Source organism: Danio aesculapii, chromosome 12, assembly GCF_903798145.1.
Source record: "Danio aesculapii chromosome 12, fDanAes4.1, whole genome shotgun sequence".
Classification (NCBI taxonomy): Eukaryota; Metazoa; Chordata; class Actinopteri; order Cypriniformes; family Danionidae; genus Danio; species Danio aesculapii.
The window spans coordinates 30028312-30043121 of record NC_079446.1 but is presented as its reverse complement, the minus strand read 5'-3'; the positions used below and the strand labels follow the sequence as shown (position 1 = coordinate 30043121).

The window sequence follows — 14810 nt, the reverse complement described above, 5'->3', positions numbered from 1 at the left end:
TAAGTCAAACATATTATTATTATTATTATTAGTAGTAGTAGTAGTTGTAGAAGATGAAGACGACGATATACAGTTTATATGTTTTTGTTTCTTAAAATAGAGACGTATTATTCACCTAAATGAAACTAGTTAATGTAGATGTTTCTATGAAGCATATTTTTAGGTTACCTGTCAAAACAGTTTTACTGTGTTTTTCCCTGCAGGCTCGGCCTCTTTCTCTCTCTCCCTCCCCACCATTGTTTCCTCTCATTCTACTCTTTTACTTTCTCATTTTCACTCACTCGCTCATCCCTCTATCTCCTTGCCCTCCTCACTCTTGTTTGGTATTCATGTCTGCCGTTCTCTGAGAAGAGCCCCAGCTTTGATCAATATTTCTTCGTGCTAAGCCTTTTCTCCCAGTGCTTCTAAATGACCTACTTTGTAATCTCCTCCTTAACAGCTCTCTTTAAAATTGTGAAAAAGAGCAGAGGCAGTGAAGCCCCACCACTGATCTGATGCATACTAGAGGCTAAAGCTTCTGCTGCCATTTGATAAATAGCAGTTTTAGAGGGTGGGCTTTACGGCACAGGCAGATTTGAGGAAGCTGAATAATTATATTTCCATCATAATCAGTGCTGGTGCTTTAGTGAATGCCATGCTCTCTTTGGTAGATTTCACACCCTTAAGATGAACTAAATGCCAATAAATATTACCAACTACAGAAAAACTGCACACAGCATACATTTAGTCCTTATTTAGGTTCAAAAACAACACGAAATATAGCCCACAGTCAGTGCAAACCTCTCATCTGTGTCTGTAATCTTCAGCAGCACATGTAGCCTCTGTTAGAGAGTCATTCCATCATTCTGAGTTAATAATAGTCCAAAAGGTGATGATAATAGTTAAACATGGCAGTTTGTTCACGTTTGCTGAAAAAATAATGTGCTCCTTTTTTTCCGGCTTCTCTGTTTTTCACATGTCACTCTCGCATTTGTCAGTGTCTGACAGGGTTTCAAAAGCACGTCAATAATCAAGCGCACGTTATTATCATCAGCTCAAGAAGTTTGTTATTTCAGAAATAGACGCGCGGTGGGTGCAAGCAAGAAAGCGAAACTGCTCGCGCTTCAGACTTTTTGGCATTGTGGCTGTTCATCAAGACAATGACAAGGCTTGTTTGAGCCCGGGTCAACCATGGCTTGTTATTATAAGTATTGAGCTGTAATCTCTCAGCTGTATTTTAAACATGGTGGCTCTTTTGTTTTCATTCTGGCTTGTTGTGTAAGCGAATGACGTTTCTCTGTTTCTCTGGTACCCTTTCTCGTGTTTGGTACCCTTTCGAAAGGGTGCTGAAAAAGTGGTACGGTACGGTTCGGTTCGGCCATAAAAGCGTACCGTACCATACCGTACCGTATCGTATCGTACCGTACTGTAACACTCAGTGGAAACGAGCCATGAATGCAGGAAATTTAATGCAGTAGATAATCAATTAATAAAGACTTCTGCAAGGTTCCTAACACTTTCACCTCAAAACACTTTTACTGTAATGCATAAATTGTTGATTTAATATATTTAAAATTTTACATGACAAACTATATCAGTCTTATGTATGGCTTTTCCAATCCAGTATACTCGAAAATAAAGTGTTAGATGTGCTTGATGTTAAAAGAGCTATTAAACCCAGTAAGACACAAGATATTTAAATTTTTCTATTTTTTTGCAGCATATTGTGCTATTAAAAAGCAGCATATTGTACTAGAACAGTCAGATACACACACAATTATCTCATGATAAATGAATTTATGTAATCATAGATGGTTATGTTTAAAGCCAGAGATGCACAAACTAGTTGGACCATGGTAATCTTTGATTTGGCCCACCATGCCTTCTGCATCATTTCAAATGTAATGTAAGCTTTTATTTGTTTGTTTTATTGTTAAACTTCAAACAGCTATCTGAAATTACATCTTTCAATGTACTGTAAATGATGTGTTAAATTAACCAGATTTAGTTAAAATGTACATAAGACGGAGAGAGGGCAATGCAGAGACTTTGGTGAGCGAATCAAGGCAAAGGTAGATTCTGCTTGACTAGTGAATTCAGCATTGAACTCCACTGTGTTATAAATGTGATTGTTTGAATTTTTATTGCAATAAGTTCTCATTTAAAAAGTTATACAGCATTAGTTAATATGATTTAAAGTAATGCTTTCTATTTACTTTTCAAGATTATGAAATTAATTAATAAATTACCCATGCCGATTTTAATGTAAAATAATTTGGTATATTTATCTTAGGCCCACAGCTATCAATGGTATTTAGTTTTTAAACCCTTTATACAAAAAAGTATGGGCACCCCTGTTTTAAGCAAACATAAGCAGAGGGGGTAAAAAGATTATCTGTATCATTATATTAGGTACGTGCGTATACAGTATATAACACTTATATTATGTTATCACTTATATGTAGGGACAGACAGAATGTGCTGACATTTTTAGCTATTTCTACTGAGAATTTTGTAAAAAAAATCTTTGGATTTATGCAGAATGATTTTAAGATTATCATAACTAAAACTTAATATATAAAAATAAAATATAACAAATTTGTAACTTTTATTTAATGTTTACAATGCAAATCCAATTAGATCCGCTTAAAGTCTCTCATATAATATATCTACTAAAAGACAGAAAATATTACTTTACAAACTGTATTGTAAATACATTATATGAACATTTTAATATTAATATTATTATATTACAATAATAGTGAAATAAATTCATGAACTTAATAAATAAATATAAGTTTACTCACAATTACACAAGTAAATACGTAGACTCAATGATGGGTCAAGAATCTGCGGAAATCTGCAAATTTCTGCATGTGCAGATTCCGTGTGGGCCTACTTATATGTTATTTACATATTACTTGTATATTATTATGCTAGATGTTATTAAAAGATAGTTTACCCAAAAATGAACATTTCCTCACTATTTTCTTGTAGTTCTAAATGTTAATGATTTTTTTTTTTTTTTTTTTGAACACAAAACAGCATATTCTGAAGAATGTTGTAAAAATGCAGGCATTGATATCAATAGTAGGAACAACAACAAAAACATTTAGTATTGTTTCTTATTTAAACGCTTCTGTTGATTAACTTTCTCCTATTGATCTGTTGATCTCTGTTTGCATTTTTGACATTTATTTTATAGCAACATCAAAAAACTATACAGTGGCCATTACTATAGTAAACATTAATTTGCAATATATGTACTATAAATCGTTTTATAATCAAATATTTCACAAGAGGTAGGTGAAGACTCGCTTCTCTAATTTCTAGCATCATAAACTGTGCTCTCGTTTCTAATCCCTGTATCCTGTAGGACAAGGTTTAATAATAGCAGCCTCACAAATGTGCTTGGAGCCTGAGGAAGTCAGTGTGTGTGTGTGTTATGATTGGGGTGGGGCTCTATGAAGTGAAGGATGCTGGGATTCTGCCTCTCTTCTCTCAAGTGCACAGCAAGCATTATACTTTTTTTTTTTTTTTTTTTTTTTTTTTGAGGATGTGAAGACGGATCAGCCCAAGGGCATATCTGCTATTTTGGGAGGTGGGGTGTGACGGTGTTGCAGACACACATTCGTTCTTCTCTCCTCCCATTTTCTCTCTTTCCTCGACCCACTAAATCTGCTGGGAAAAAAATTGCCTTGCAGATGAATACAGATGGAGGATAGTGATCATACGAGAGTGTTTAAGACCCCTCTCAACCTCTGCTGCTGTAGAGGAGGTGTCACTGGGGATTTACTCACATGAAGAAAATCCTCATTTCGGCCTGCTGACCTTCTAGAAATTATTTATTTAATAATTGGTTTATATTTATGCCATGGGATTTATTAATCAGGTCGCCACAGCGGAATGAACCACCAACTTATCCACCATGTGTTTTATGCTGCGCATGCCCTTTCAGCTGCAACCCATCACTGGGAAATATCCATACAGACTCATTCACACACATACACCACGGCCAATTTAGCTTATTCAATTTACCTATTCACCTTATTCTCCGCGTACGAGCGGGTGCAGCCATTTGAATCATTTTGGCTTGAAACTTCCGGTCTCATTCACTTCCATTCATTTTTAGACGTTAAAAACAGCTCGTTTGGCTGCTTGGTGTTGAAAGCTGATATTTTCTTATTACATTATTCTATTTTGTCTGTATTGTAATGCAAACACTTGTTTGTAGAGTAAGTAGTTTGATCGTTTTTTGACGTTTATTATTCCTAGTAATTTCTCCCATAGGCAGCTAAATCGGAAGTTCTAAAACAATCGCAAACACTTCCGCATTGAAGAATAAGGTCAATAGCGCAAGTCTTTGGACTTGTGGGGGAAACCGGAGCAAACACACACGAACACAGGGAGAACATGCAAACTCATGAAATGCCAACTGACCCAGCTGAGGCTCGAACCAGCGACCTTCTAGCAGTGAGGCGACAGCGTTACGCACTGTGCCACCCCGTCACCCCTTATTTGAATTAAACTGAACTGAACTGAACTGAACTGAACTGAATTGAATTGAATTGAATTTTAATTTTAATAAAATTTTATTTTGTCTTCAAAATAAAATTAACATTATTCAAAAAAGAAACTATGTATGAAGATTAAAATATAAAAAGAATAAAAGTAAAATAGTAATTAACTGTTATATGTTAATTCAATTCTATTCAAGTTTATTTGTATAGCACAATAATTATAGTTTCAAATCAGCTCTACAAAAGTACACATTATTGCATTGCAATCAAAATTAAAAAAAAGTTAAGGTTAGTTACCACAACTTCATTAATTACTAATAACTTTAACTAATTACTAGTAATTAATAAATTCTAACAACAGTTAAACTTATTACATATGTTATTGGCAATGTGTGATATCCTGGTATTGTGTAGAATGCCTAGGAAATGTATAATGCCTGATGGTTTTAGGCAAAGTATGAACAATCAGTTTTTTGTAAAGATTTTGCATACTTTTCCTAGGCATTGTATTGACCTTATTCTACAATGCTGAAGTGCGCTCGTTTTTGCGATTTTGTTTTAGGACTTACGATTCAGTTGCCTATGGGAGAAATGACTAGAAATAATAAACGGCAGAACTACTCGCTCTACAAACATGTGTTTGCATGACTATACATAAAAAGTTGAATAATATAATAAGAAAAGATGAGTTTGCAACATCGAGCAGCATAACAAGCTGTTTTAACCTCTAAAAATTAATGGAAGTGAATGAGACCGGAAGTCTCAAGCCAAAAAGATTCAAATGGCTGCGTCCGCTCGTACGCGGAGAATAAGGTGAATACAATTCCTAGGCATTATATAGAATGACAAGTAAAGCAAAGTGTCAGAAAAACACAACAAAAGCTTTTATTTATCATTACAATTTTTAAAGTGGAAGGAGTACGAAATAAAGCATAGGATGTTCTTACTGGAAAAACAATGACAGAAGAACTGAGATTACGTATTTATTACAATATTTTCTGTGATAGTGGAACCTCGTATCAGCAATACACTATCTTACAATAACGTTTACACTCACATGCTTCAATTGCCATCATCAAACAACAACTCAAGTGCCACCGCCAACATCAATGGGGGGAAAAATGGCAATTCTATAGAATGCCTAGGCAATGTATAAAGCACTGTAACAATCATTTCATACTTTGACATTTGATTTTATACATTTCCTAGGCTTTTGTTTAGAATACCAGATTTCACACATTGCAGTTATATTATTATTATTAAATTATAATCATTTAAAAAAAACTTGCTACAAATATGTGACATACAAGAATAACCCATGGTTTTTTGCTCAAAGGTGAAGACCCTACTCAGTGTTTGTAACTGCACAATTCCCCTTACTGTAAGATGCATTTTACTGGACTGTCCTGCTTTTAATGATTCGAGAAGGCTTTTTAATGAAATGAACTCTCTTAAGGACATTTTTAACAAAGTGACACCAGGAAACAGGTTAGAATTTTTATCATGTATTAACACTAAGGATTTATTTCATTTATGTATTCATTGGTTTGTTGATTTTTAATTGTATATTTATTATTGAAATGTTCCTGCCATGAAAATAACCTTGGTTGCTGACATGGCATTAAATAAAAAATACATTACATTACATTACATTACTACAAATATATTTCATAGATAAATCATTTAAACAAACAAATATATATATATATATATATATATATATATATATATATATATATATATATATATATATATATATATATATATATATATATATATATATATATACAGACTCACAACCAGTCAAACGTTTTAGAAGAACTTGTATGCCGTAAATACTCAATGTATATTCCATACACGTAACTGCAGGCATTTATGAATCTTATTCTGGTTAAATGCAAATCTTTAAAATATAGCTAACATTTGTGAAATATTTTCCTATAGGGCGTGCTTATGGAATCGTTTTTAAATGCATTAATTTTTTATATAATCAAATTTGTAATACAATGATACTCAAATATTTTCAAGTGAATTTTTTGTAAATGTGGTCTCCTTATTCACAGAATCCAGAAACATCACTGTAAAGATGCATTATTTACAGAAGCATGACAGAATAGCTATACATAGCATATATAGAGCGTATACAGCCCTATCCATGATTCTGTTTACCACTAGACAACTGGAGTGGTATTTACCAGTCAGCTCTGCATCTCCGGAGAATTCACTTTTCTTGCCTTAATACTCCAGCTATTCTGGGCGGCAGCAGCAGTGCAGGCCTCAAAGGTGGTGCGTCAGTTGGCGTGAAGGGCACAGGCACAGGGGAGAGTAGAGCTGGAAACTATTGATTTTCCAGTGGGCCATGCAGAGCCGTCTGCTTCCCAGCGCTGTGAGAGAGAGTCTAGATCACACACAGATGCTCACTATGGCCAAATCTGCAGTCTTCCTGCCCTTCCCTGCTGCGAAAATCAAAACTCAAGTACACTTTAAGCCATTCATTGACTAACCTTTCAGTCCCGCCTCAACAGGAAGCTTGAGAAATTGTATAGCATGTACAGTGACCTCTACTAATATTGGCACCATTGGTAAATATGAGTAAAAAACGCTGTGAAAAAAAAAGTCTTCTGTTAAACCTTTTGATCTTTTGCTCAAAATACTAACAAAAATCCACATGCTGCTCACATTGAGAACAAACTGTTGTAAGCACAGCACAGCAAGGTTTTATCAATATTTAAGGGACCTTGGGCCACAAAACCAGTCATAAGGGTACATCTTTTTAAATCTGAAAGCTGAAAAAATATTGTATGATGTGTTAGTAAAAGACAATATTTGGCCAAATACATCTATTTCCGGCGAGATTCAAAATTTTGAATCCGATGCACGCTGCACCCATGATGCCCCGCAAGAGAATTCATGAATTGGAGTGAAGCAAGGCAACTCACGTGGGAAGGTCACATTATCGTGACAAAATGGCAGATGTAGTATGTCTGAGTTCCATTCATACTACTGACATTCATACTGTATAGAACATACTTTTATAACAGCTGAGTAGTAAGTTTAAATTTGATTGCAGTACCTACTTTTTTACTTTCTTTTAGTACACTTGACGATGTAGAATAATGAAATTGTTGATCCATGAACATTTCATAGGATTATAATAATAAGGAAACACAGTCTAAAGGCCAGAACAAACAGATGGTTGCCCTTTGGGTAGTGTCGGACCTTCGGTGAGTGTCTGTCAGGCTAGTTTTATTTTAGTGGGTTACACATGTCTAGTTGGGCTCATGTTAGAGGGAGTTTGCATGATTCAGCATGTAAAATTGACATCAACCATAAGTTAAAGAGAGTGCTCTGATTGGCTGTTCAGCTATCAAAGCGCAAGAACAAAACCTGACAATACAGAGTACTGCCACCAGTGAAAATGAAAAGATGCATCCTCTTACATACATTCTCGCTTCACTGGGCTGTCTTCTGTTTGGTGTGTACATGTACAGCTTTTTTGGCCCAGACAAGACCAGACACAGCCAATGTTAGATGACAACACAGTCATTTTCAGTGCTGCTAGTTCGGCTTGGTAATTGTCCTGGGATTAAATTCACAAAATGGGAAGTACCTGTGAGAAAACAACAAAACACTGAAAATGCAATAATTCAGAGCAATAATTCAGAATTTCAAGTCAGCTGGAAATGTTTTGGATTGGTCTTAATGAGAACATGTGTCTTTCAGTTAGGAGGAAAGTTCCGGTAGGCAAAAAAAATCAGAGAGAATCACGGCTGCAGAAATGACAGTAGCTGAGTCTTGAACTTTTCTGAGGTGCAGAAAGTCTCCAAAACTATAACCTGACATCATCTACTGTACATACATCTTCACAAACAGGTGGAAAAGATTTCAAGGATTTCATTCTCGACTAAAAACAAACTCAAGAGGCTTCAGTGTATGTGTGTGTGTATGTATATACACTACTCATATTTAGGGCATATTGATGGCAATGTACACTAGCAGTTGTAAGGTTTTCCAGCCCTTTTACAATGATTGTGAATGAAGGGATAAAAGCTTCAACACATGATTGAGTTCATTGGGTTGCTAATGTATGTCTGGTACAGTAAACTCTGTAAAACCAGCACTTTGTCATCAGCAGGATTTCTTACATAAGCCGCCTGGTGAATGTCACTCTTCTGAATAACACTTCTAATATAGCAGATGACTGAGCTGTTGACGTTCTGCTGTAATAAACACAAAGACAGAACATTCAATGATGTTTTACAAAAACAGTTTGTTCAAGAATCTGTCATGTGAGAGTGTTAAAGAGATAGTAAAAGCAAAGTTGCATGAGGTGCATAGTTACTTTGCAGGCGTCTTTATAGCCAAAGGGTTAGTAAATAACTTTGCATATATTGTGACACATTATTTCAAAAAGTTTTCTTTTCTTTTTTTAATATTGAAGGGGAAAAATACTGATTGGTCTCAGTTTTCCTGGATTTACTGCAGGGGTGTCAAACTCAGATCCTAGAGGACCACAACCCTGCACAGTTTAGTTCCAACCCTGCTTCAACACACTTACCTGCAGGTTTCAAACAAGCCTAAAGGACTCAGTTAGTTTGATCAGGTGTGTTTGACACCTGTGATTTACTGGATTTGTTAGGTTTGGGTTTGAGTAAAAAGATCATATTTATTGTATTCTATAAAGGTCTAATAACATTTACTTGAAATTTCAAATAAAAGTTTTTTTTTTTCAGAAAGTGAGATTTTGACTTTTTTATTGAAATTCTTAAGAATTTATGGATATAAAATGAAAGTGCATCAATTCAAGTGTATGCATGATATAAAAGATGTGTATAAAAGATGAATGTGTAAATACATATTTTTTTTACATGTAAATATATACATACATGAAAATTGCTTGTTTCTGTATCCATAAAAATCAACTTAACAAATAATTTCCTTTAAATTCCTAATCATTTTTGTTCTCAATATCAATTTATTTCCTAGTTACCACTACTGAACTCAGAATATTCAATCTCATGTTCAAATTGGCTTCACATTTTCAATATACAGCTTTCCAATGTGATGTGAGGATGTAATTATGGAGCTAAAAGGTTTGCTCTGTATAACGATGCTTTTAGCGGTTCTATTGCCTTTAAACTGCAGAGTGTGTGATACACATTTACTTTTCCATTTACCCCTTTCTCTCTCAAAAAAAAAAAAACCCACAGCTTTTTCTGTGAATTACTCTAGAGCCTCATTGATCCCCTCAGCGAGACAGTCTGGCATAAAATGCCCATCCACCCAGAAACGTCCAACCAGATGCGACAAGCACACAGACAGAGCTCTGCGAACCAAAACAACAACATATGGAATATTTCAATGATTTTTTTTTTTCTTTCTCTCTCTCTCTCTCTGTTTCTAGTGAGAAGAGGAAGCTACAGGTGAACACTGTGAGCCCCATTCACTGCAGTATGAATGGAAGGAAGTGCACTGTGGTCGTGGAAACCAAGATCAGCCAATCACAGCCAGACTTCACCAAAAGTCGATCAGGATACATTCTCTCAGTGCCAGGCAACTAGGGGACCGGGATCCCATTTTCCAGGACATTTACAGCTGGGTAGTCAAAATGAAGCCATACCAAACTTGCCTAATTACAGGGCAAGGAGGAACCTTTAATTTAGAGAAGTTTGTCCCTAAATTCCAAACTTTAGCTTTGATTATTTACAACATGACAAGGTGGAATTAAGATAGATTTACCAGACTCGATTCTATTTATTAAACATCACAACCAAATGAAGGGTGATCATAAATGTAATATTTATGATTAGCAGGATACGCAGAGTTTTGAAAGTATCCAACTTGAGTTTCAAAGGGAATATATTGGTTTTTGATCACCGCTTCATGTGGGATAAAGAATAGCTCTGCTTGCATCCTGATATATTGCACAGATCAGAACAGAAGCAGTCCTGAGGTTGCTGCTCAGATGTTTTTTTTATTTTTTTGAGCTTTTTGGATGTGTTGATCATATCCGTAAACTCATTCACTGCTCAGAGAGGAGCATTAAACTCTCTCATAATTTAAACTTCTCTTTTTCTGCGTATAGCTGGTCATTTATAGCATAATTATATACAGAAACTGTCAAATAGTTGGATATAGTTTGTATCATGTACTGTATACGCAATATATATAGCATAGGTAGGATGATAACTATCATTTATTCACATATGTCATGACCTTGGAGTAGATTTTTTTTATGCCCTTTAGTCCTCCAAAATACATATATATATATATATATATATATATATATATATATATATATATATATATATATATATATATATATATATATATATATATATATATATATATATATATATATATATATATATAAAAGAATTAGAAATAAAGTTAAAATAAACCACTTTTGTAATGATAAAGCCATTAAGGGTACATTTATATGATGATGTACTAAAAATGGAAATGTTCCTTCTATAGATGACAATGTTAGCAACATGATACCCATTCAAAACTCTAGAGTTCAAGATTCACATTGTGTTACATTTATTTATGATTTTAAAGCGATAGTTCACCCACAAATTTAAATGTACTCAAACTCAAGTGGTTCTGTATCTTTATGAGACTCTTTTATCTGTCAAACACAAAGAAGATACTTTGAAAAATGTTAAAAACATAAAACAACTGGCTTCCATAGTTCCGTAGTTAATACTTTCATATAAATACAAATACTATGGAATCCATAATTACATGTTTTCAAAACGTTTCAAAACTACTAAAGAAGCTCAATTGTGACAAGTGATAATTGAGTTAATGATGACAGAATTTTCAGTTTTGGTTGAACTATCCCTTTAAGGTCCCCTAATACAATTCAGAGACATAAATAAAAACACCCATAAATCACAATGTAAATGTTAAAAAAGGGGTATTTCTACACTTGGATCAGCAAAAATGACAAAAAAATATTGTAACATGCAATACAGACCACTAAAGAAACACTACACATCTGTGCGCTTGTACAGTCTTTGACATTTAAACACAGCCCGGTCGTCTGCCATTGTTGTTTCATAAATTAAGTGCTCAATCAAAGTGGATAACAGTTTTAAACAGCAAAAATCAGTCCAAGGCACTTGAAAAATGTGCAAAATATTAAAAAGCCTTTATCGACATGGCTATTTCTTAAAACTGTGCTTATGCGTTTTCATTAGGGTAGCGTTTTCATTATTTTTTTCCAAATTTTTCGAGTGCATTGAACTAATTTTTGCGGTTTATTCTGATGAATCCCTTACCCAAAGAGCCCCGACACATTATTTAAGCTATCCCTGCGCATTTTTTGTTTGATTTTGGATAAACCTAAAATGCTGTTGTCATATAAAGGAACAGCCAAAACACAAACAGTTTTGCATTTTTAGTTGGAAATGAGGCTATGTAAATGTACCCAAACAATGTTTACAAAGAGTGAATCCAAAAATACCCATTCAAAACCCTGTATTTCGAGATTCACATTGTGTTACATTTATTTATGATTTTAAAGTGATAGTTAACCCACAAATTTAAATGTACTCAAGCTCAAGTGGTTCTATAGCTTTATGAGTTTCCTTTTTCTGTCAGACACAAATTAAGATACTTTGAAAAATGTTAAAACATAAAACAACTTCCATAGTTAATAATTCCATATAAATACAAATCCTGGGGAGGTCAATAACTATGTTTATGTATGTTTTCAAAATGTTTGTTTATATATGTTTTCAAAACTACTAAAGACGTGTGACAAGTGATGATTGAGTAAATGATGACAAAATTTGGGTGAACAATCCCTTTAAGGTCCCGTAATACAATTCAGAAGCATAAATAAATGGAAAACACCCATAAATCACAGTGTAAATGTAAAAAAAAAGGGTATTTCTACACTTGGATTGGCAAAAATTACAAATTTTGTAACATGCAAAACAGATCACTAAACAAACACTACACATCTGTGCGCATATACAGTCTTTGACATATAAACACAGTCTGTTCGTCTGCGATTGTTGTTTCATAAATTAAGTGCTTAATCAAAGTGGATAACAGTTTTATACAGCAAAAATCAGTCCAATGCTTTCGAAAAATAAGCAAAAAATATTAAAACGCCTTCAAACTGCACCTACGTTTTTTGGCAAACAACTGTGTTCATCAAGGTTGTGTTTTTAATATTTTTTCCACATATTTCGAGTACCTTGGACTTTTGCTGTTTATTCTGATGAATCCCTTACCCAAAGAGCACCGACACAGTTTTTAAGCTATCCCTGAGCATTTTTTGTTTGATTTTGGATAAAGAAACCTAAAATGCTGTTGTCATATAAAGGAACAGCCAAAACACAAACAGTTTTCCATTTTTAGTTGGAAACTATGTTATGTAAATGTACCTAAACAATGTTTACAAAGAGTGAATCCAAAGTAGTCGCCATTTTTACTTCAGCCAAAAATGTACCACCAAAAAACAAAACAAACAAAAAGTTTGATAAATAGAGCCTATTTTGTTGAAGAAGAAGCAACCAGATCAGGGTTTATTTTACCTCTGTCAGCTAGTTGTATTAACACAGCAAACAGAGGATGTTAATATTACCAGCTTTGCACATCTGTTTGAGTAAATGTGTTCAAAGAAGAGAGAGAGACATAGAACAGTATTGATTCATAGAACAAAATCAACAGAGTTCTGAGTGGAAACTCCCAAGATGTCTGACCCAGTTTGAAGCTTTCGCAACTAATGGAAAAAAAAGTGCCAAGCCGAAAACTGACTGTTGATCTTCCTTTCAAAGCAAATGTTTGCATAAATCTGTTTTCCTATAATTGTTTTCTTTTGTTCGTGGTTTGCATTTCGAAAGATATTGTTTATCAGTTAATTAGAATCATTGTTTGTGGCCAAAAATAAGCTTCTTCCAGTGTGTTTGTGTGCGTGGATTCGATACAAGCTTTAAGCCACGAATACTGATCCGTCGCTGTCATACTTTGAGCTCTATAAGTGATCTGAAATGAAGCTCAGTCAATAATGTTTGAATCATTTCGCTTTAGATGCGTTTTTGCATCGAAAACAATATTTATGTCTTTCTCCCTCATCCACTTCTTCAGTCCCTGCTTTCTATTAGCCTCGATTTGGTAAAGTATGTCAGTAAAAGCAAGAACAAAGTAGACTAGATGGATAAAATCAGACACTCTGCCCTTTTTTTTCTCTCTTAGTTGTTAAAAGCAAAATCCGAACACTAAAAGTCTACATTTCATCTATCGAACGCTATTATCTCTTAGGTCAGGCATGTCCAAGCTCGGTCCTGGAGGGCCGGTGTCCTGCAAAGTTTAGTTCCAACCCCAATTAGACACACCTGGGCTAGCTAATCAAGCACTTACTAGTCTTTCCAGAAACATCCGTGCAGGTGTGTTGGCAAGTTGGAGCTAAAATCTGCAGGACACCGGCCCTCCAGGACCGAGTTTGGACACCCCTGTCTTAGGTGGAATATATTGAAAATGTGTGCGCTGATAATAGGAGTTATGTGATTGTTCAGTTGCATATCATAGATTGAGAAGCTAGTTTCATTCTGGCAGATATTGTTAGGGTTGTTATGTAATATATAATTAATTCTTTCTTTCTTGTGGTGATTGGATTTAAGTGCCGAATACTTTCAGCTCCCAGATAAACATCTGTTATGTTGTTGTAATTATAACTTGGTTGATATTGAAGATGTAGTCAGATCCGATCAAACCATGTGCCTACTTTTACACTTCTCTTATTTAATTAATATATATATATATATTAAAGTGATGTTAAAATTTGTTAAAAATGTGGACCAAATCGAAAAGGGAATCCGGCTTATACTGTGTTTTCTTGTTTACGTATATATTAATGCGATAATTAATCTGCATTGTCCGAAATTAGAAACCAAACAACAAGACTTTCAAATCAATGTATTGTGTAGAATCCGTATTACTGATTTATGATAGTCGGTTTTGTTAATCAAGTAAACGCTGTATCTGATATTTTCTGCTGAAAATAAACCTGCCCTTGAAGTGTCTGCTCCGAGGCTCTTGCTCCATCACACTGATATATTGTCATTATTTTATTGATCTGCCATCAATTCAGGGTGAGCATCTGTTTGCCGCTGGGAAGTTGGTGAGGTTGTTCCACCTGTCAATCTTTTCTCGAGTGGGTGTGGCCAAAGCATAGCCAGTGACAGTTTAATCTCATAAATGGGTATTTTAGATTAAGGTGGAAACCTGTCTTAAAATATTAATATTATGTAATAAAATACAGAATATGTAAAATCATAAGCTGTATCCATAACA

At 34.5% G+C, this 14810-nt stretch overlaps 1 protein-coding gene and 1 long non-coding RNA gene across 2 annotated transcripts in view; both read left to right on the top strand.

Moving 5' to 3' along the window:
* Positions 1-10767, top strand: part of myo1d (myosin 1D) — a 129204-nt gene extending 118437 nt beyond the window's left edge. Inside the window, exon 23 of the mRNA XM_056469283.1 lies at positions 9904-10767. Within this exon, the coding sequence (XP_056325258.1) occupies positions 9904-10060 (157 nt within the window). The 3' untranslated portion in view covers positions 10061-10767. The remainder of the gene's footprint in view (positions 1-9903) is intronic.
* A 93-nt stretch (positions 10768-10860) lies between these two features.
* Positions 10861-14563, top strand: LOC130238896 (uncharacterized). The gene is made up of 2 exons (XR_008838655.1): positions 10861-13778; positions 13979-14563. It is a non-coding gene; the product is annotated as an uncharacterized LOC130238896 (long non-coding RNA).
* Positions 14564-14810: the final 247 nt, after the last annotated feature.